Genomic DNA, 21822 nt, shown 5'->3' on the forward strand with positions numbered 1-21822 from the left:
TTTTGGTTTTTTTTAAAAAACAACATAATCGTGGGATTTCTGTTATCAGACATATCAGATTATTTCTTATGTTTTCCTTTAGGAGCTCTACTCTCTCTTGGAGAACATAGCCAAGGCCACTATAGAGGTGTTCCAGAAATCAGCTGAGATGAACTCCAGTAACCCCTCAGGGAACGGGGCAGCAGCCCAAGGAGGCTCTGCATCTAATAACAACAGTACCACAAGCAAAATGAAGCCTATTTTAAGGTGCGTCTCTCCTCGGGTCTTGTTAAAATTTGTTTGTTTTTTTTGTTGTGTCTGGACATTTATTAGGAAAAAATCATAGCCATTGCATTTGGGTTTGAATTCAGCGATGCTGACGTGTAATATTTCTTATCTGCAGCTCATCAGAGCGATCGGGTGTTTGGCTGGTGGCTCCGTTGATAGCCAAGCTGCCCACGTCAGTCCAGGGCCATGTGCTAAAGGCGGCAGGAGAGGAGCTGGAGAAAGGGCAGCACCTTGGCTCTTCTTCACGTAAGGAGAGGGACAGGCAGAAACAGAAAAGGTATGTGGCAAACTAACATTTCTTTGTCGTTAAGCCAGTTAGATTTCTTTGATCTGGAATCTCAGAAAGAAATGTTTGGCAGGAAGGACATTTTTCATTTTGTAGCACTTACACATGTTATGAAATCTCCAAAAACTCAGTCTGCCCACTTCTGGACAATGATTCCTTTTTCATCAAGTGAAATTTGTTTTCCGTTCACAGTATGTCTCTGCTGAGCCAGCAGCCGTTCCTGTCTTTGGTCTTGACCTGCTTAAAAGGGCAGGATGAACAGAGGGAGGGTCTCCTCACCTCCCTTTACAGCCAAGTGCAGCAGATTGTCACCAACTGGAGAGAAGACCAGTACCAAGATGACTGCAAGGCAAAGCAAATGATGCATGAGGCACTGAAGCTACGACTGAATCTTGTAAGCGTTTTTAAAGAAGAGACAGCTGGTTTAAAAGAAAGAAGGAATTGCATGAATTAAATCAAATTACAAAGAAGGCAAAAAAATCCACATTGTTTTATAATCTTTGTGGGGAGAAGTACCTAACATTCACACTAGGGCTGGGTATCGTCACTGATTTCTAGACTCGATTCGTTTCCGATGCACAAAGTCCCGAATAGATTCGATCTTCGATTCAATGCGATTTGAATCTGGGAAATTTTGCCTCAGACAGTCAGAAATATTACAATTCAGATCGTGCATCAGTACATTTCCATATTTTTATATCTATAAAACGAACGCTGACACTTGCAAGACTTGATCAAAGGTGTATAAGTGTCACAGCAGATGCCTTTGTGTCAAAGTAGCTGAGGATAAAACAAAAACGTGGAGGTGATTCTCCTGGGATTTTATGAAAATATTCTGCAGTCGATCAAAAACGAAAGAAAACCATTAATCAACATATGAACATTACCTGATGCTGCTGAAGTGAAGCAGAGCAAAGTTACAGAGGTTTTATTACAGACACAGCTGAGCGTTTTGCGATTTTGCATAATTTTAAAAAGTTTACATTTGTTCAGTGTTGAACGGCAGAAATGAGGCTTTCGTTTCAGAAGTAAAAGGAAAAAAACAGCGTCCGACAGGCTGTAAACAACGGTAGACTTGTGCGTAACAAGCAAGCGAATAATGCAGAAAACAGGTTTTTAGACAGGAAACTGTTCTTGAAGTACAGAGAGAGAGAGAGCTGTGCATGAAGTGTGATTTTTATCCTGGTGGAAGCAAAGCAGCAAAACTAAGAGTGAAATCACGACGATGTTTATGTGAAACGTAGTTTGGATCTTCTTTTGCTGTATTTTGCTGTAAACAGTATTGTTTGGAGAGAGATAAAACCTTCAGCTTCATAATCACCGCAAAAAGGGCGTGAACACAAAGCGCGACCCGCCGAAACATCGGAATCAGCGAGCTGTCTGCTTTCAGCCCCGACCGTGTCCGTGCCGTCGGGTGAAAAAGGCGACATCTCGCTGATTCTGATCAGTCGGCGGCTCCACGCTTTGTGTTTTTGTCTTTGTGCAGAATCCGTGTTCCTGCTCTCATTTACTGTTTTAGCTGTTTGGTGGTTGTTGAAGTTTTGTGAGGTTTAGCCTGAGATTCTGGCGTTTCGGCCAAAAAAATTTCTATTAAAAAAATCGATTCAGAATTTTAATGAATCGATATGACGTTAGCCAAACTAGAATAAATCGAAAAGCAAAACCCACCCCTAATTCACACCCTTGCAAAGTCATTGAGAGCAACTAGCATTCGGTATCTGAAATCTTTGGCATGCAATCCACTGGAGCAGCCAGGGATCGAACCAACAACCTTTTGATTATCTACGTCTGCAGCCACAGCCACCCGTCCAATCATAGGATGCATCCTTCAGTTTATTATGAGGAAACAGAGATGTTGTGTATCAGTGCTACTTTGTATCTCTACATCATTTGCATTAAATTGGTGGACACTAGCACAAGTTTCACATTTGAAACTATGATGTATTGTTTTAGAGAAGATGGTGCTAAACAAAAATGTGATGTTTGGCTTTACATTTGAGTGGGTGTAAAATGGATTTTGCTGATGTTTTTAGCAGAGCATAAATTTGTTTTTCAGCTCTGAAACATTTATATTTGAAGTTAAAGTAATTTAAAAAAAAAAATGTCCAAATTTTAAAAGAGTGAAATTTTGACCAGCTGCTATGTGCTGTGAGGGCACATAGTTGGTTGCAGGGTAAAATTCTGCATGGCTTCATTTAATATATGGATTATGAAGCAGTCATGTGGAAACAAACCAAATCTTAGTAGATTTGGTTTGTTGAAAGCTGGAATGACCCAGCGTTTATCGTGGAAAAAAGCTGAGACCAATAAAAGAAATGCAAGCAAGAACATCTTTCATGTGAGCACTATTTAAAATCACCTGTTTTTCTTCTTCTCCCATCAGGTCGGTGGCATGTTTGATACAGTGCAGCGCAGCACGCAACAGACCACGGAGTGGGCGGTGCTACTCCTTGACATCATCAGCAGTGGCACAGTGGACATGCAGTCCAATAAGTAAGTGTTTGCTTCAAAGTAACTTCTATTGAAATATTGGCACATTATTTCTTGAATTGGACACCATGAGCTGGATTCTCCAGCTGCTAGCACTTGACCTGCATTTTTAACAGTTACAGTCGTATTTTGCTTTGCAAGAAACTGTGGAGTACCATCTAATGTCACTCGTGAATTTTTGAATAAACAGTCTAATAAACTATAGTTTGAAAATCTTGAGTGTTACTACTGGGCACTGACTTTATCTAACTGACTAACTCTGCTTCTGTCCAACAGCGAGCTCTTCACAACAGTGCTGGACATGTTGAGTGTGCTGATTAACGGCACACTGGCTGCTGACATGTCCAGCATCTCTCAGGGCAGCATGGAGGAAAACAAGAGAGCCTACATGAACCTGGTTAAGAAGCTCAGGGTAGGATGAGCACAGTTTCCTCACTTATGCAAGATTTTGTTACTGTGTATAATACTTTCCATGTGTGATGTTATGTAATGCTCAACTGTGGTCCTTATTGTGAAGGATAAAAAAAGTCACTCTCTGAATAAGTATTGCATGAAATATATTAACCATGTCATTTAATTTTCCATTTAATTGTATTAACTCGTTAAACTGTTTTTAGATGCACGTATTTATTCCTTTTTTAACTTGTATTTACTGCTAAATGATCAGTAATATTAAGTTACTATTACATGATTATTAAATTAATACAATTAGTAAATAAATAAATTCAGTGTCAAAAGAAAAATGTTAATGCATGATCTGCTTTAGAAGTTACTGCGTATGTAACAGCGACTTCCTGCTTTCCTTATGAGTAGTAAAGGTGTATTAAGTAGCGAACTCGCCAGATTAAAGGGTGAGCGCCGTCTATAAAAATAACCACTTGAGTTCAAGTTAAAAATGAGACTGACCACATTGTTCAGAGTGACAAAAGTGAAACGATTGCTTTTTCACCTTAAGTGCAAAAGGCTTGTTTACTTTGAAGACTAAAGGTCATGGTTAATTCTAGCTGTAACTATCTTGGTTATTGATCATTTTGCATGTGAAGGCAGCCACAGTAATGGCTTTGCTCATGTAGACATTAAATGAGAAGAACTGCATTTTGCCCATGTAAAGTTTTATTAACACTCACTCCATCTGTTTTGTGTCCACAGAAAGAACTTGGAGATCGGCAGTCAGAAAGTTTGGAAAAGGTTCGCCAGCTTCTGCCGCTGCCCAAGCAAACCCGCGATGTCATAACCTGTGAACCTCAGGGTTCGCTGATAGACACTAAGGGCAACAAGATAGCTGGCTTTGAGAAGGAGGTAAACACTTTCTTTTTATTTGTCAATATACATCCTGTACATTAGGCTTAAAAAATTAGATGTACACAGTTTTTATATTTTGAAAGAGGGGTAGAGAAGTATGTTGAAGACAACTAAAGATGCAAATACTGCAGCTTGTAAAGATAAATACAAGTTAAGGTCACAGGAAAACCAGATAAATCTGCAACGAACTGATGCTAACTTGATGATTTTGAATTTAGCAAGAGTTTAGTAAGTTTAATTTGTCTCTGATCTATCAGGGTCTTCAAGTATCTACTAAACAAAAGATTTCTCCGTGGGATGTTTTTGAGGGTCTGAAACACTCCGCCCCTCTCTCCTGGGGCTGGTTTGGTACGGTACGTGTGGACCGTAAGGTGACTAAATTTGAGGAGCAGCAGCGATTCCTCCTTTATCACACCCACCTGAAGCCCAAACCACGTAGCTATTACCTGGAGCCTCTTCCCCTACCCCCTGAAGAGGAGGAACCCCTGACACCTGTCTCACAGGAACCAGAGAAGATGATAGAGGTGGTGAAGACGGAGAAGAATGTAGCCACTGTGCCACCAGAGTCCAACAAAAAGTCCAAATCCAAGAAAAAGAAAGCTCCTTCTAACAAAACAGAGGTCTGTTATCCTGCCAATTGATGTTTTTGCTATTAAATATGAGAGATCATTATATTTGAAACATTGATTTCCAAACTTAAATACTTTATCCTCTGTGACTAGGACTATAACCGAACACCAGGTCCTGCATATACAAGTATGGCACCAGAGTTGATGCAGAACCCCACATATCCCAGGACCATGCCCTATAATCCACAGAACGTGTACACACAGAGCCAGCCTCTACCTCCAGGTCAGATTGCAGGTCAGATAGTAACTGCAGGATACTCTCATCATTATGACTTATGCTGCTGTAGCACCCAAGAGGAATTGCCACAGCTGGAACATCTGGGATTGAGACTTGTGTTTTATTTGTTTCTCCACAGGAGGTCCAGGTTTAGATGCTCCATACAGACAACCAAACCGCAGCCAAATTAGCAAAATGATGCCCGCTCGGCCTAGTTATCCAGGCATGATGCCAGGCATGCCGGGAAGCATGCCTGGCATCATGGGACCAGACAAACAGTACCAAATGACCTTTAAGCCCCATGCTACCATGTCACAAGGCCCGAATCTGCGACACCAACTACAGGTCAGACTGGTGAGTCTGTACCTCTGACATGTCAAGCAATACTTACTCCTTGAGAATAGTTGTGCCACCTTAGCACTATTTAGTAAACTTAAACAGACGTAGTTTGTGTTTAACTGCTGCTTAAATTCTGATCCTTGATTGTTTTTGTAGTAGAGAAAAATGAGTAATTCAATTTTTGTGTTTTCAGCATCAAAATCCAAATGCATTAGGGCAGATTAGACAAATGCCACCAAACCAACAATATACTTCAATGCAATCCCAGGTAAGTGGTGTTTTGTTTTTTGTCACATTTAACACAAGGTTGTATCAAACATGATACCATAGACCACAGACCGTTTTTGAAATCTGTCCTATATTTTGCCTGTGGTCTTTCCTGGTTTTGTCTGCAGTTGTCTCCTCCTTGCTTGGCTTGAATTATCAACATTGTTTTTTTTTTTGTGCTATACCACAGGGCTATACCACATACGGGTCACACATGGGAATGCAGCAGCATCCATCTCAAAGTGGTAGTATAGTACCTCATTCCTATGGCAACCAAAATTTCCCAGGCGCACATCCTGGAGCCAACCCTGCTGTAGTGGAACCTCTAAGGCATCAGAGGCCAAGTGGGTATCTTCTCCAGCAGGCCCCACAGCCCACAGGCTACCCACAGAGTATGCAGAACACACAGAGGTCAGTATTATGTTGCAAGTAAATCTGCTAGTTTGATAATTATTAGCACTTGGAAGTCTTTGTGTCTTTTTGTCCTTGTTATGCTTGCTGTATTGTTGCATATGCTAATTTTTCTTATTGGCTTGTACATATCAGGTTTCCCCACCAGCAACTCCAGCAGAATCCTATCATGCCATCCCATCTCGGGCAAATGGGACAAGGTGTCCATCCAGGCTTGTCCAGGCCCAATCAGATATTAACAGAACAGCAGCAACAATTAGTGCAGCAGCAGCAGTACCTCAGACAACATGCAGCGATCAGGGTATGTCACTTATATGAAGTTAGTCACATCTTGGCCATGGCTTGGGTTTTCTTAAAACAGAAAAAAAGTTGCCTGATGCAGCCGTAAGAACTAAAAACAGGTTGATGGAAGGCTGTGCTTAAAAGGCATGGCCTGTAAAAGCAGAGAAAGTTCCTCTTCTAGCATAGATTAAAGTTCTAACAGCACATCACTGCTGTGTTAGAAGTGTAGTGGTGTTGAATAACGTTAACTTTACTTTTAAACACGTCACAGCTAAATGTTTCCTCCTATGCTGAATAAAAGTTGTTCCCAACAAAATTAGTCTTATCTCAGATTGATAGGATTGGTTCCCTAGCTTTGTCTTCTACCATATTAGAGGGGAAACACCATTTGGACATGTTAACTTGTTTAAATCTGCATCTTTTGAGATTAAATCCAGTATGCAAGAGGCCCTTGCTGTTCTTTCAGCTGTTGTTGTGCATTATTGAAATTTACAAGCTTTTTCTGTGTTATGTTTCCCCAACCAAAACAGGCACAACAACATCAACAGCAGCAGCAGCAGCAGCAGCAACAGCAACAGCAGCAGCAGCAGGTCCAACCACAGCAGGTTCCTCCTCAACAGCAGGTTCCACAGCAGCAACAGCCACAGGTGACGGCTGTGCCTCCACCAGGCCAGGCACAGAACCAGGGCCTGAGCATGCAGCCGCTGCCACCGCAGCAACCCATGGTAGGAGTCCAGGTGATTTTAGTGGCTTTTAGTACTCCAGGCATTCGCAGGATTTATTCATTACGACTGGACAGGTGGCAGGTGCTGGGAAGTTTTCGTGGAAACGTCATCTGTATTTAAATATGTTTTGGATGTGGCGAGATAAACTAAAGGATTAAGACTTGTTGTTATGCTGCTAAATAATTATTTCAAGTCTGTTCAGTTATCACAAAAAATAATTCACAAGAGGGATAAAAAAGGTGCTGTTTGCATCAAAGAGTAGCTCCAATGTTGTTGGGTCTTTTTTCTCTTCCATTTTTTTTTTTTAGAAAGTGCAATAAGGAAATGGTCTTGCATAATAAAACAAAAACAATTACAGATAGGGACACGTCCACCCCCTATGAAATTTAAAGTTTTTGTAAACATTTTCCCAAGTACTTTTTCAACAGAGCAAGGCATTTCTAATGTACTATTTCTAAACATAATAGTTTAGTAATTTAGTTTAATATTTAGTAATAATAGTTTAGAAAGCTTAAATTAGTGATTTGAACACAATGACAGAAATTAATCCAGGAAAAATACAAGAGTCAATATAATTAACTGCCTGAAAAACGGACCTTTTTATTGAGCAATAGCACAAATGACTGACATGTAATGACATGTTTTAGCTTAGTAATGATCAAAACATGTAAAATCAAGTTAAAACCAATCTACCAATTTACACTCAGTGTAACAACTTCTGCAAGGCTTTTAGCCTCACTGAAGATAAATGCCAAGAATAAGAGTAATCATTTTAGACTTGAGAAAAAGAATTGTTGACACTCACAAATAGGCCTGTTCATCGGATGACGATATAAAAACGTCTATCATTTCATTTTACGCTATCGTTTGTTTCGTGGTGTCGCAAAATAAACTGTTTACAACAATATTTTTTTCATGGTTCTGATGTCACTGTAGTGTTTATATTAATTTCTCAAACTTCTCTCTTTCTCTTATATTTAATAGAACCACACTACCGACAGACAAGCGCCTGTTTTTATGCGTTGTCGTTAGCAACAACGACGGTAACAGCATCGCGTGTCCGCTTGTTTATGTTCCACATAAACCTTTCACAATAAAGCTCAAGATCCTGTTGAGACTTTTCAAAATAAACTGAATCACGTGAAAGAGCAGATTATTTATGGATGAGAAGTAAAAAAGAGAAGCCAGGTGCTAAAAAATAAACCTTAGACTCAAACGTTAGAACAGGCTTTTCCCCGCAGCACGCCGTGTAATAAATACTCACAAAGAAACGGCGCCGTTACAACTTATGTCTAAAAATGTATCGTTTCATGCATCGGTTAAAACTGCAGCTACATGACGCACAGCTGGAAACATTTCACACAAGTCGAGCTGCCCGAGATTCACAGAAATTACAGAAAATGTTACATTTTTGTGATTTATATCGTTATCGGACGATAGAATTCTTATATCAGGATGTGAGATTGTGGTCATGTTGCACAGCCCTACTCACAAAGCAGGAAATGGCTATACAAAGTTATCACTGCATTTCCAAGTGCCAAGAACTGGAGTGAAAAGTATCATCAGGAAATTCTAAGAGAGCCACACAGCACAGAAGGCGGCTGGCAGAGGTAGGAAGCGAAATGTTTCTGGAGAGAAAACCGATGAGAGATGTGTTTAAAGACCCCAGAACAACTGCCAAGACACTAGTGAATTTGTTAGCCAACTCGACAGTCACTAGGATCCTGCACTGAAAAACTCCACTTCTGCAGAAGAGACACTTTAAAGCCAGACTGAAGTGTGCTAAGGACAACCTGGAGAGGGACCATGCATACTGGAAGTGCATCCTTTGGTCAGATGAGATGAAACTAGAGCCAGCAGCAAAACCGGGTCTGGGTCATCATTTTGTCTTACAGGATGTTAGCAATCCAAAACATACGTCATTCCTGGTGAAGAACTCACTACCGAAGACCAGCGTGAACATTATCGAGTGGCCGATCAGTTTGTGATCATTTACCAGCCCACTTGAGCATTCAGGCACCCCAAATATTCAGTTGCTGCTAAATGGCTGCTTTTTAAATAAATCAAGGTTAAAGGAGAGAGACTGGCCAGTTTTACTAAGGTTTCTGTGGACTATTGTCATCTTGCATTAACCCTGGGTTAGTAGGGCTGCTCTGACTTCCAAGTTGGAAATCCAGCTTGAGTTTATTTAAAATGAGTTAATTTGGATAAAGGTGCAAAAATAGTTTTAAGTACCCTCTCTCTCTTTTAGTTCCCACGACAGGGAATGCAGCAGACTCAGCAGCAACAGCAGACCGCAGCGCTGGTCAGACAGCTGCAACAGCAACTATCAAGTAAGTCAGAAACCTCTTCAGTGGCATCTTCTCACATTTCTAATGCGTGTTCATTGTTCCACATTTGTAAACCTTTCCCCTCTGTTTTCCAGGTACACAACCATCACAGGGCACCAACTCTTATTACTGATAATGTTTGTTCATAGTGGTGGGCAGAGTGGAGGCCCTGCTCTGTGGATTGGGGGAATACATGTGTCCTGTGCCATGAAGGTAGTTAGGAGGGATGACTTGAAGGCACAAAGGACCACCAAACAGATTAACGAAATCCAATATTGACCACAATCAGAGATGATCTTGTGTCACTTGTGTAATTATAGAATATCAATGGAGTGATCCTTATCTGAAGTAAACACGTAATGCTTAATGATGGAGCCTATGTAAAGAAAAAAATTACCACAAATTATAAGAATAATGCAATTTTTTTTTTTTCAATTTGTACAATTTTTCTCAGTTTCGTGTATTTCTCATTAAAAATCATGTCAGTTTTTAATGTCTGGTACTTGTGTTAGCTGCCTCTTTTAAAACCGGGTAGTGAAAGTTTTTATCTTTCGCTGCTCTTTTTCAAGCTCTGGGAGAAGGAAAATGACAACGAGTGCATAAAATGTATCAAACTGATGTAAATACCACCGTAAATGACTGTTTTGTAAAAGTGTTCCAATAATGAGTAAATAAAACGGTGTTCTTATTACAAGGACTGTGAAAGTGAACCAGCTAAATGGGACTGAGGCATCAGTTCATTATTCACGTCTGTGTTTAATATTGGGAGAGAGGGGGAAGGCATACTGGTAAAGTTGGTGTGTTTCCTCAGCTTGCGACCATAGTGATTAGTAAAAAGAGTGGAAGGACACTTTGACTAACAACTGTTCAGAGACTGGGCAGCTATGAAATATGTAGTATTTAATTATGTTTTTTTTCAGTACAACTAATCTTGGAGTTTTCAAAAAAAATTTCAACACCGAGAAATACAAACAGCAAGGTGTAAAGACCCTGTATACACGTGTAACTATACAGGTGTTTTCATTTCAGCTTAACAGTGTTTAGAATAGTTTCAATCCAGACAGTATGACATCCAACAGTAGAATAAAAAGATGTTAAATCATGGCTCCATTCGGTTTAGAGTGATGATATTAAAACAAAGGCTTCAGCTGTTTTCAGACAGGAACTGTAGATTTTTGGAATCCGAATGAGACCGATGTCCTTTCTGACATGTAGCACTCAACAAGAAATGACTTCAGATATATTCTCACTACTGGAAATGTGCTGCAGTATAAAGTGTGCAGATAGCAGTGAATGCACTTAGGTACTTTGATGCAAGCGCAATCAGATATAAACCCTTATCCTAACGAGGTTTTAGATGAAAGAGACTAATGTGCGGTGTGACTGAGTTAGATCTTTGTGTTCTCACACCCACCACTGAGGAAAAGGTTCATGGTTGCAATGCACGTGTGACAACTCTCACACTGTGAAACTTACTTTTGAGATTACATTAAAAAACAAACCCACACCATCCTCATTTCAAATTTGCAGACTTTTTTGTTTTCTTAGGTTTTTGTTTGTCGGCATTATGAGGTTCCAAGCGACTGAAAAGCACTCCGCTGTCAGATCCTAGTGCTCTTCCTTCAAAAGGACAGTCCATTCCTTGGTACCTCGCCAGGAAGTTCAGACCTGCCCAGCTCCTCTCATGCGGTTGCACCCCAAGTCGTGACAGCAATTTGTTAGAAGCCTCTGGTACAATTGGCTGGAGAAGTGTGCCATATATCCTCAGACACTCAAGAGAGATATGAATGATGGTGTCTACCCAGCGCTGGTCTTCATTGTTTTTCCTATCCAGTTTCCAGGGTGTGTGGCGCTGGACAAACCCGTTAGTGAGCCTCACACAGGCACTGATGGCCTCCAGAGCTTTGTATATATGCATAGCCTCATAGTGCTTTTCCACCACAGCTGGGAGTTTCTGTATAGCATCCAACATGTGGTAGTCTTCATGCACAGCTCTGCCTCCGTGTGCTCTGGGGAAGGACTGAGGACAGAAAGAGGGGTAGACCTGAGCTGGGTTGAGAGCTGGTGCCGTGCAGCGGTTAAGCAAACCACCCAGAGAGTCTGCGAGCTCTGCGTTGAGCAGCTTGGCAACTTTGTCATCTGTGTAATCACAGTCCGAGTCAGGAACACCCTGACGCAGGAGAAAGTATCTCATACCATCAGCTGTAAACATTTGTGAGCGTTCAAGAGGATCGACCACATTTCCCAAACTTTTAGACATCTTCTTGCCTCCTACTGTCCAGTGGGAGTGCACATGAATCACCTGTGGCAGTGGCAGTCCAGCTCCTAGGAGAAAAGCTGGCCAGTAGATGGCGTGAAATTTTAGGATGTCCTTTCCTATAACATGGCGGGCCACATGCCACCATTGGTTGTGTTTATCTGGATATCCTGCTACTGTGAGGTAGTTCACCAGAGCATCTAGCCATACGTAGATAGTCTGTTCATCATCTCCGGGGACTGGGATCCCCCACTGAAGACGGCTTCTCTGACGGGACACCGAGAGGTCAGGAAGGTCTTCCTGCAACCACTTAAGTACAGCCTGGTGAAAACGCTCAGGCTGTACAGCCTGAGGATTTCCTCTGAGCCAGTCAAGCAGCTGAGATTGAAACGCAGACAAGCGAAACATATAGTTCTCCTCTTTCATCCACTCCACCTGCAAAACAGTGGCGAGATAATCTGTTTTTGAAACTTTGTTAATGAAGTTAAAATAGCTTCATATAAACACTGAAAAGGGGAAAACGGATAAAAATCTCCATTTCACAATTCGTTTGGGAAGCATTTTCAGTGTTTATTTGGCAGGGCAGTAGAGCACAGACAGGAACTACATGCAGTAAATAGTCTGTGGTAAAATCGAACCCATTGTTAGGCTCCACGTACTCAGCAAATGTCACACACTAAAGATTAGAGGCTCAAGTTGGCGTATTTTTCCTAGGCTTCTTAAAGCTCCTCAAGAGACAAAAGGAAAAAATTGTTTGCACGGTTTGATCGAAATTACCTTGTGTCCACTCTCCAGCGACACTTTGATCTCCTTCCCTAATGAGTCCAAAGCATCACCGACTTGAGAGGGCATAAGAAAGCTTTCATCTTGCGTGGAGTACCAGCCTTCGTAACTCCCCTTGTAGATGAGCCCTTTGTTCCACAGCACCGACCAGAAATGCTCCACAGCCTCACGGTGTCTCTGCTCGGTGGTTCTTATGTAGTCTGTGTACGATATGTTGCAGCTGCTGAAGAGATGTCTGAACTGCTTGGACACACCGGTGCAGAAGGTCAGGGGATCTTTTCCTGCAGCTTCAGCAGCTTGTTGGATTTTCAAGCCATGTTCATCAGTGCCTGAATGTATGACAAACATAACAAGAGCATCATCAAAAGCCAAAAAGTCAACTGAGCAATAATAATGGTTAAAATTAAAATGCATTCCACTCACAATCATATAAAACAGAAAACGAACTAATTTACTTTTTCAACAGTTTCAAAATGTCAAAATTATAAGGTGATCACAGAAGAGTTTTATGTCAACATCTTAGTCTTTTCTTCTCTGTTATACCATTTTCTCTTTTGCCCTGATCTGTTCAGTGTAAGGCTTAAAATGGTGTATAACAAAGACCTTAATACCTATAGACACCCATTAATTAAAGTAACATGAAAAACGAACACTTAGCGTAAATGGAAGATTTACCTGTTGCAAACTTTGAGTTAAATCCCTGCAGTAGTTTGTACCTGTGGAAGCAGTCTGCTAAGACAGCTGAGTAAAGGTGTCCTAAATGAGGTGAAGCGTTGACATAGAAGATGGGAGTAGTTATATAGTAACTTCTGTCATCTTTGCATAGCTGAGTGCTCAAAGCAGCGCTGCTCCGATGTTCCCAGAGAGGTGGAACCGGTGATAAAAACGGCTTTTGATGGAGTCTGTAAACCGCTCTACATCCTCTGGTAGCAAACAGAAAGGGGAACCTCATAGTTGGATACCAAGCGACGTCCACATGAAGACCAAAACACGATACTGAATCCACGTAGTGTAGAGTGTTAGCGTAAAACCGGCGAATTCAGTTCAATGGAACCCTGGAATCCATGTGTTTCATTGCCTGTGAAGGTTGAGGCTTCTTCCGGTTTCTACGAATAACAATAATTTGTCCAATGAAAACGCTGTATGTTGCGCATTGACTATCAACCACCAATCAGATTACGAGGTGTATTTCCCCCCTATTTCTTTCTTATTTTTCCTTTTTTTCTCTTTAATTTAGTGTTACCGCTGATATTCTAACACATATTAAAAAAAAGAAACTATACAAAAAGCAAAATATTTACGGTAAAAAAAAACTACATCGATTTCAGTGGGACGTTTTTTTAAACTTTGAATTTATTGACAAAAACAGACTAGGAAGTTGACATGTGCACAGGCACGTGGTTTCAGTGAGGTAAATACAAAGGATTTGTATTTTTTTTAATCCACTTATCACAATTAAGTTGTTGAGTTGTTGCATATATTAATACAACAATGTGCTTAATAAAATGCACATTGTTGATGTGATTATTATTGGAGCACAGTTCAAACAAAACTGTGATTGTTCGAATCTTCTTCCAAACCTTGGCAAAGTAGTGACACATCTGAATAACTTGTTCCCCCCCCCTTTCCTCACTCAAACCAGATCCTGGGATACTTGAATTCCTCCAGAAACATGTCCCTACTCCAGAGTGAGCACTCCATCTGTTCTGGCTGAAGACCATGGCCTCAGACTTTGAAGTCACAAAACACATGCAGACTGGTTGGCAAACTCCCATGCACACTCAGTTATCCTCAACAGGATAAATAGATGGTCCAGCGCTCCACCAGCGCAAGAAAACAACATTGCTCTTCCCGAATCTGGGGTTCAACTAATGGACAAACTCTCCTTTCCAGTAACCCCGCTTCCTCTACAGAAGACGTGTCAGTAAAGAGGTTCACAAAGTATTCCTTCTACTGCTTGTCTATGCCCTTAGTCGAAGTCAGCAGTGGTGGAGCACTGCTTTCCCCGCCTGATTTCCTGATGATTGGCCAAATTTTCTGGATTTGGTGGATTTACTGTATCCACCGATAGCTTCGTCGAAATACGAATTATTTTGTATTGGTGAGTCCAGTGAGCGGTGTCAAACAAATCATTTTTGCTGGCAAAAAGAAACTTCCAATTGTCAATCATTATATTACTAACGAGAAGTTAGTATGCCTTGGCTTTGTCAAGTTAAAAGATATTTTAGAACTTTCAGCACCACTTCTGAAAAGATTTAAGTGGTCCTGTGTATATGTTTGACTCTGTATATATGCTTTTGTCCCAGTGTGGATTAGAGAAAATCCAAAATAAATCCAAACTTTTATTGCTTTGTAAAGTCGGTGAACATGTGTTCCATACAATTTAATCTTCCATGGAAATTTTTCAAAGAAATCATCAAAAATTACCATCACATAATTCATGCCCATGACAAGTGTATATAAACTCCTGACCACAACTGTATATCTACTTAATAATACTGTAAATATTATTAAATAGTGATATTGCCTGATGTTATCAACTGTCAGCATTATTTAAGTAATGTATAATATTTTTTTAAGTTTACATATTAAACTTACAAAAATATTTTCCAATTCTCCAGAACCAGAAAATGTAGATTATAAAATTGTAAAAGTTTAGATTTTAAAAAGGTGATGATGGTTGCCTTTATGTGGAATACTAATATACTAATACTAATAGCTAAGATTGATTCATTTAAGCAACTTTCTAAATCTACCTTGCTGAACTTTATAATAGTTACTATTACAAAGGTAGTAGATCAAACCCTTGTGAGCTAATAAAAAATTTGTTTATTTTTAATAAAAATTATATAGTAACAGTGTTAAAAAACAGTGTAGGACAAGGCAACAGGGTCGAATAGCTATATTTGCTTTATTTGTAGATAATGTAATGTGGAATGTAATGTACTGTGAAAGTCAGGGATGAACGTAGTTACTAAAAGAATGAAACTGTGAAATTCATTTGTCTTCTTTTGATAATATGGGTAACAGGGACTTGTAATGGTTAGAGTGACATACTTTAGTCAGAAAAGCTTGGACAAATACAAAATATGTCAAAGGGGACTGACCTTTGGCCTACCATTGGTGTTAGCACGGGACTTGATCATGTCACTTCTTCTTTATCATGCCACCTCATTGTTTTGTCTCTTCCTTTTTGAGGCTAAATAGGTTTCGGTAACAAGTCTGCACATATTTTGTGGGAACTTGCTGTGGATATATACGTTTTTTTAAAACTATCCTGATGTTTAAAAAAGGTTGAACAATTATAGATATGTTAACGAATTCAAAACAATCAAGTTAATGTAAAACTCATTTAAAATCCTATAGTATATAAGACATGTCATTATCAGCAAGTAGGGACAAGAGAAAAATGCAATTTGTCTGTGTTTTACATAATATTTTGGAACCACGTTTTAAACAACTAGGTACATTTTATCTTAGTAGAAGTGTGTTTTACACAACAAACATGTTGTCGTATTTCACACAGAAAATGTCCTGCAACTGTAGACTGGCCCTTTACTGTTTTATCAGTATCATATTCTAACACCTTTCTCTGTTATTTCTTCTACGACTTTCTTTCCAGTACTTTGTTAATGTTATTAAGGAAAACAGCCATTATAACTAAATATCACGAAAATAATTTAATCTGTAATCCCGTATGAAAACATGGCGAGCAGCTGTTTGTTTGACCGGTAGCAGATAACCGTTTCCAAGACGATCACAAGGAAGTTGCTTGGTGACGACCAGCCAATCAGCTGCTTCTCCTCCCGCGGTCCGCAATGAATGTGACGAATAGCTTTAATGTGACGACGGAGGTAAAACATTTCACAAAATGTGACGTTAGCCGACCGGCTAAAGCTGAATTGCACTAAAACAAACTACAAGCAGCGGTACGTACTTTCATATTGCTCCGCTTTTACGGTCGTTTTAATGGGTAGTTTCAGTTCGTCGCGGTACGGTCAGCCTGTCATGTGACTTCTTTAAACATGAGCTTTCCGGCGCTCGATTCCTGGAAAGTTTCGTGTTTGAAGTAGGTCGACCATTTTTACACCCGGAACATGTTTTACTGCATTATCCGCTGTTTCAGATGGAGGTGACGCGGTTGGACTTCTACATTGGCCTCTCACTAGCTGTGAGCTCCAGTGTTTTTATCGGCTCAAGTTTCATCTTGAAGAAGAAAGGCCTGCTCCGATTGGCCAGCAAGGGGTCCATGCGAGCAGGTGATACAACAAAACTCAACTGTAGCGAAGTTTATGCGAGCGCGCGGAGAGATTTTTAGAACACGTAGTTGTATCAACAATAACTACAACACGATAAAGTAACCCTTATAACCCTTAAAGCTGAATTGTTATTGCAATTGTCATGATGGAAATGATCCAGCTTTCATTGTCAACAGTAAGATGGAGGGAGCTTAGCTGTCATGCAGCTGTGTTGCATTCACATACTCTGAGACTCTTACTCGCTTAACTATCACGTAAGACTAAAAATTTAATCATTGCATCGAAGTCTGACATTTTAGAGGGAAAATGACAGAATATTGGACTTTTCTGTGACAATAAACAAGTCAGCTCATCTAAAAAGCATAACTATGAGAAAACGTGGCATATTAATTTGAGAAAAAAAAGTACCGTAAGAGATTTCCTTGTGACTTCTATGTGATTCTGACACCTAGGTATGCAGAAACCACTGCACTGTAGCACCAAAGCTGCTAGTCACAGTATGCCAGTGGTATTTAATCCTGTTTCACAAGAGTTTACTAAAAGACACACCCATCTGGTACAGTAAAGATTTATCCCTTATTACAAATGAAATTAGATTTATTTATGTGTGTTTTTTAAACAAAGAATGGATTTACTTTTTAGGGATTTACTAATTAACCAGGAGTTAATATGTATAATGAAGCTTCAAGACATAGAGAAGCATTAAATGCTTACATTTAAGAAGCAGTAAATATGTAATATTTTGCTTTTGACAAAATGACTCAAACGCACTCATGGACTATAGTTCTTCCATAAATACATAGGCATTTCTATTAATGTCTTATTACTGTATTATTATTATTATATAAACAGCAGTTTAGCTTTTTGATATGGAATTGATTTAAACTACTTTATAAAACCTCGGGCTTTGTAACTGAGAACTTTATATCATGTTTTATGAGTTAATCATAATCCGTAAGGTCCTTGAGATGTTGGCTGTTTTGAACTGCATAAATAAAATCGAGATAAGTTGTGGAAAACTACAGCTATATGTTGTAGTGCAAAAGAAGACAGGTGTACCTGAATAATAAAAATATACTACAGCGGGTATCGGAAGGGCTGTGCACATTCAAGCTACCGCAGTACATTGTGTAACTTATGATTAGTAACATTAACCTGGTTGTTCATAAATGTACCAACAATGATGGTTTTGAGGGAGAAATCTGCAGCTGTTATTGTGAAATCTACTGCAGTTTCTCTTTGTGCAACTAACAGGTCAAGGGGGCCACGCTTACCTGAAAGAATGGCTGTGGTGGGCAGGATTAATTTCAAGTAAGTGAATCTTTGGCAGATTTAATCCTGCCCTGTAAACGGGCAACAAGGTCAGGATTCTTCCTAGAAACACTGTCTTCTTTGTTTTCTTAAAACAAAACAAGGCATTTGTGGGTTGTTGTTTTTTTTTTTGCTGGTGACGTGGCAGTAAGCACTGCACCCACACCAAATATTCCAAGTACACATTCCTTCAAAGAGCACATTTGCACATGTGGGTTTGGAAGAAAATATTTAACCTAAGCAGCTGCGCCAGATATGAATATATCTGCATGCTAATGACGATCTTTGCTGTGCTGCAGTGGGAGCTGGAGAGGCTGCCAACTTTGCCGCATATGCATTTGCACCAGCCACACTTGTGACTCCACTAGGAGCATTGAGTGTACTTGTCAGGTAAACGTTTTAAAGGTTTAATGTATTATGTTGTATACTAGTATTATTAATGAAGGATGCATGTTGGAAATGCATCTGAGATTGAAAATGATCCCCAATAAATACAGTACTATGGTTTGAAATATCTATATATTTGCTAAAAGCTGTTGCTTTCACTTTTTTCCACTATGAAAGAAATACCCTTCTAAATATGGAACAGTACCATTTGTGCCAATGCTGCCTCTGCTGTGTATGTTTTTCATCTCCAGTGCCGTGCTGTCCTCTTACTTTCTGAACGAGAGGTTGAATGTGCATGGGAAGATCGGTTGTTTGCTTTGCGTCTTGGGCTCCACAGTCATGGTTATCCATGCACCGCAGGAAGAAGAGGTGGCTTCCCTCAGTGCCATGTCTGAGAAGCTCCTGGATCCAGGTATGACCAGACCTGCTTTGCTGTGATCTGATTAACAACACTGTGGAAGCTGAATCCCTGAAAGGAGCTGGATGTTTGATTTTTTTCAGGTTACTAACTCATTCTTGAATGCTCCCGTTAGGTTTCATTGTGTTTGCTGTGTGCGTTGTGGGAAGCAGTCTGATTCTTATCTGTGCTGTGGCTCCGCGTTTTGGACAGAAGAATGTGCTGGTCTACATCCTGATCTGCTCTGTGATTGGCTCGCTCTCTGTGTCTTGTGTCAAGGGCCTGGGCATTGGCATTAAGGAGCTGTTTGCCGGGACAGCGGTGCTGAAGGAACCTTTGTTCTGGGCCTTAATCATCTGCCTGGTAATCTGTGTCAGCCTTCAAATCAACTACCTGAACAAAGCCCTTGACATTTTTAACACATCACTAGTGACTCCCATTTATTACGTCTTCTTCACCACGTCTGTCATGGCCTGCTCAGCCATCCTCTTCAAGGAATGGTTAAGAATGAACATAGATGGAATAGTGGGAACAATCAGTGGGTTCTTGACCATCATTTTGGGAATTTTTCTCCTCCATGCCTTTAAAGACATTACATTTACCTGGGATTCCCTCCCACTTTATCTGAGGAAAGGTCCTCAGGGCTTTCCATGGGGCCAACAGCCATACTTGGCTCTTCCCAGCTATGACTTGCAAGCACAAGACGAGATGAATCTTCCCAGAGAAGGAGCCACAAATGGAGGGTGGGGTATACACCAGAGAGCACCTTAAAGACGGCCAGTATTGTTATTACCACTACAAAGTCATTCTAAAACTTTAATGCATATCACAGCTTTACAATCTATCTTACAAAAAAGCGAGGAGGATGGGAGAGGAGGCTTTAAAATGAGAGTAATGCTATCAGTACACTGGATTTTATTTCAAATTAGTTGTCCACATCATACTGGTGTGTACATTTGGGTTTTTTTTTTGTTTTTTTACAACATATTGAGTTAAAAAAATAGCCTTCACAAGCCAGATTGTGCCTTCTGTTACTGAAAACTATAACCAAAGTTTTGCACCTTTAGCTTTCATCATGCTTAAAAATGTGTGAGCTTATTTAAATGCAGTCAGTGTTAAAGTCTTAATTTGCTCTGAGTCGATGATGTCAGTTACTGAATTACCTCAGTATTACACACAAACCACACCAAAGAATGCTGTCTACTTGTATAAATGTCTACCTAATGTGTGCAAGCTGTAACAAATTGCTGCGTTAACTGTGTTTTGGATGTTTGATAATGCCGATTAAAACACATTTACAACATCATGTCACTGCACTCTTCCAAAAGATGGACAATATTGTTTGGTTTTTCTTTTTGTTAAATTTATTTATTGCATATGTTCAGCCTCGGCTGCTGATCTGCCTCTTCTGTCAAGACATCTTTAGTTCCTTTCATTACACCAGCATGTAGTTAAGTCCTCTTGCTGCAAGTAAACCCCGCCCCCCAGCAGGCCAGCTTAGTGTGTTTTTGCACATTTTGTGAGTTTTCACATTCAGACTCAGTTTTAAAGCTTGAGCTCTGTGACTTGACAAAAACAGAGTTTAGGTTTGTGGCTTTGTTTGTTTTTTCTCAACACTCAGATGCCAGCAGAAGACAAATAAAAAAAAACTACAGGAGTCCATGCTCGATGTTACTTTCAGGCACTTGTATGAAAAGGTAACACTTTAGATTCCTTTCCCCCCATTGGCTGGACAGTTCTTCAAGGTACTGTACAGACAGCAGGGTCAGAGGTACGGTCCCTCTCAGAGCAGTGCCCGTGTGCCTCGTTAGCGCTCTGAGAGACAGTTTTTAGTCTGACATGGTCTCTGAGAACGACCCCCGGCTCCTCTGAGTCTGTTCCAGTCTGTTTAAGATGAACTGGCTGGTGTCGATGAATCGCTCCACGCAGTTAACAAAGCACGCTTCCGTCCTCGAGTCCAGCTTCGGCCCGGGTTTATCCATACACTTCTCCTGGAAACAGAGACACGATTAAAAGGAAATGTAACGGCAAGATTGGATACAGCGCCAGAGTTCCTGTTACAAAGTACCAACTTTACGTCAGCGCGTGATGTGCCCCAGCTGTGACCTCAGCACGCAGTGCGGCACTCCACGATTCGGACGTGTTGCTCAGACACTCGAAGTCGAAGCCAAAAGTGTTTTTAAACCAGTTATTCAGGAAATTCTTAGGCGGTCCTTCATGACCTCACACGTCTGCCTTTTGCCCGCTTTGACATGAACATTAAAATACTACATGTCCGTCCACCTCGCTTCACTCCGATACTCCTTATCTAAAGCGCCAGCTATACCAAGCCGGGGTATAGTGAATAGTATAGTGTCTCTAACACTTTATTACTGAATCCCTGCTTTGACATAGCGGTAAGGGTCGCCTAAGAAAAGCGGTGCGACCCGGTGTTTGTAAACGGCTAAAATCAATTTTTAATATAGTTTTCTGTCCACGGCCAGTAAAAACGGAAGCCTAAAATTGTGTATAATATAAGACACACCAGCCATCAGTAAAAAAAACAGATATATTTATACACATAGCAAATGGCAGAGCTGAGCTGGTAGCGTAACGCTCATCTTACCCAGCAGACCTCCGTCATTTGATGCACCAGCTGCTGAAATCGTTGTTTCTGAGACTCGATTTCGATGAACTGCTGAAGCTGAGGGTCAGCTGTCGCTCCCTGGCTGTCCATACTTGCTTATAAAGAGGTCGTACTAGTAATATTTTGCAAACTGTAAATGCTCAATGGCTTTATTGCTGACCTTCACGTGTGTGTGCACGACGGGAAACGGGAAGTAGTTCAGCCAATCACAGAGCACGTTTGTGTGACAAGCATCGTCACCCTGTACACGTAGACTT

General features: G+C 40.5%; 4 protein-coding genes across 7 annotated transcripts in view; 2 read left to right on the plus strand and 2 right to left on the minus strand.

Moving 5' to 3' along the window:
• Positions 1–9763, plus strand: part of med12 (mediator complex subunit 12) — a 31049-nt gene extending 21286 nt beyond the window's left edge. Inside the window, exons 29-43 of one of the 4 annotated variants that reach the window (XM_014333785.2) lie at positions 83–246; positions 383–544; positions 746–947; positions 2937–3046; positions 3320–3455; positions 4193–4342; positions 4603–4965; positions 5068–5209; positions 5331–5536; positions 5724–5798; positions 5988–6208; positions 6344–6509; positions 7021–7227; positions 9467–9548; positions 9641–9763. In XM_014333785.2, the coding sequence (XP_014189271.1) occupies positions 83–246; positions 383–544; positions 746–947; positions 2937–3046; positions 3320–3455; positions 4193–4342; positions 4603–4965; positions 5068–5209; positions 5331–5536; positions 5724–5798; positions 5988–6208; positions 6344–6509; positions 7021–7227; positions 9467–9548; positions 9641–9678 (2424 nt within the window). In that variant the 3' untranslated portion in view covers positions 9679–9763. Of the gene's footprint in view, positions 1–82; positions 247–382; positions 545–745; positions 948–2936; positions 3047–3319; positions 3456–4192; positions 4343–4602; positions 4966–5067; positions 5210–5330; positions 5546–5723; positions 5799–5987; positions 6209–6343; positions 6510–7020; positions 7228–9466; positions 9549–9640 lie in introns of all 4 variants that reach the window. The other 3 variants (XM_005913110.2, XM_014333794.2, XM_014333792.2) reach the window with 3 other exon arrangements.
• Positions 9764–10384: 621 nt separating this feature from the next.
• mars2 (methionyl-tRNA synthetase 2, mitochondrial) lies at positions 10385–13799 on the minus strand. The gene is made up of 3 exons (XM_005913111.3): positions 13261–13799; positions 12580–12914; positions 10385–12237 (listed from the first exon to the last, which is right to left on the minus strand). The coding sequence occupies exons 1-3, from the start codon at positions 13535–13537 to the stop codon at positions 11059–11061; spliced, it is 1791 nt and encodes a 596-aa protein (XP_005913173.1). The 5' UTR covers positions 13538–13799; the 3' UTR covers positions 10385–11058.
• Positions 13800–16358: 2559 nt separating this feature from the next.
• zgc:101583 (uncharacterized protein LOC494104 homolog) lies at positions 16359–20250 on the plus strand. The gene is made up of 6 exons (XM_005913112.3): positions 16359–16514; positions 16712–16844; positions 18099–18155; positions 18455–18545; positions 18794–18954; positions 19076–20250. The coding sequence occupies exons 2-6, from the start codon at positions 16712–16714 to the stop codon at positions 19708–19710; spliced, it is 1077 nt and encodes a 358-aa protein (XP_005913174.1). The 5' UTR covers positions 16359–16514; the 3' UTR covers positions 19711–20250.
• On the minus strand, positions 19838–21822 carry timm8a (translocase of inner mitochondrial membrane 8 homolog A (yeast)). Its single transcript, XM_005913113.3, has 2 exons — positions 21545–21822; positions 19838–20930 (listed from the first exon to the last, which is right to left on the minus strand). Exons 1-2 carry the CDS (start codon positions 21653–21655, stop codon positions 20769–20771), a joined length of 273 nt encoding a protein of 90 aa, XP_005913175.1. The 5' UTR covers positions 21656–21822; the 3' UTR covers positions 19838–20768.

Source organism: Haplochromis burtoni, unplaced genomic scaffold (assembly GCF_018398535.1).
Source record: "Haplochromis burtoni strain Fernald_Lab_line unplaced genomic scaffold, NCSU_Asbu1 Contig_4, whole genome shotgun sequence".
Lineage (NCBI taxonomy): Eukaryota > Metazoa > Chordata > Actinopteri > Cichliformes > Cichlidae > Haplochromis > Haplochromis burtoni.

Excerpts from the sequence above, each read along its gene's own strand:
- mars2 (XM_005913111.3), bottom strand. The coding sequence starts at position 13,537 with ATGAGGTTCCCCTTTCTGTTTGCTACCAGAGGATGTAGAGCGGTTTAC. Across the intron at positions 12,915-13,260 it reads TAACTCAAAGTTTGCAACAG|GCACTGATGAACATGGCTTG; the intron begins GTAAATCTTCCA and ends TCATACATTCAG. Across the intron at positions 12,238-12,579 it reads CGCTGGAGAGTGGACACAAG|GTGGAGTGGATGAAAGAGGA; the intron begins GTAATTTCGATC and ends ACTGTTTTGCAG.
- zgc:101583 (XM_005913112.3), top strand. The coding sequence starts at position 16,712 with ATGGAGGTGACGCGGTTGGACTTCTACATTGGCCTCTCACTAGCTGTG. Across the intron at positions 18,546-18,793 it reads GCATTGAGTGTACTTGTCAG|TGCCGTGCTGTCCTCTTACT; the intron begins GTAAACGTTTTA and ends TTTCATCTCCAG. Across the intron at positions 18,955-19,075 it reads TGAGAAGCTCCTGGATCCAG|GTTTCATTGTGTTTGCTGTG; the intron begins GTATGACCAGAC and ends TGCTCCCGTTAG.
- timm8a (XM_005913113.3), bottom strand. The coding sequence starts at position 21,655 with ATGGACAGCCAGGGAGCGACAGCTGACCCTCAGCTTCAGCAGTTCATC. Across the intron at positions 20,931-21,544 it reads AAATGACGGAGGTCTGCTGG|GAGAAGTGTATGGATAAACC; the intron begins GTAAGATGAGCG and ends CTCTGTTTCCAG.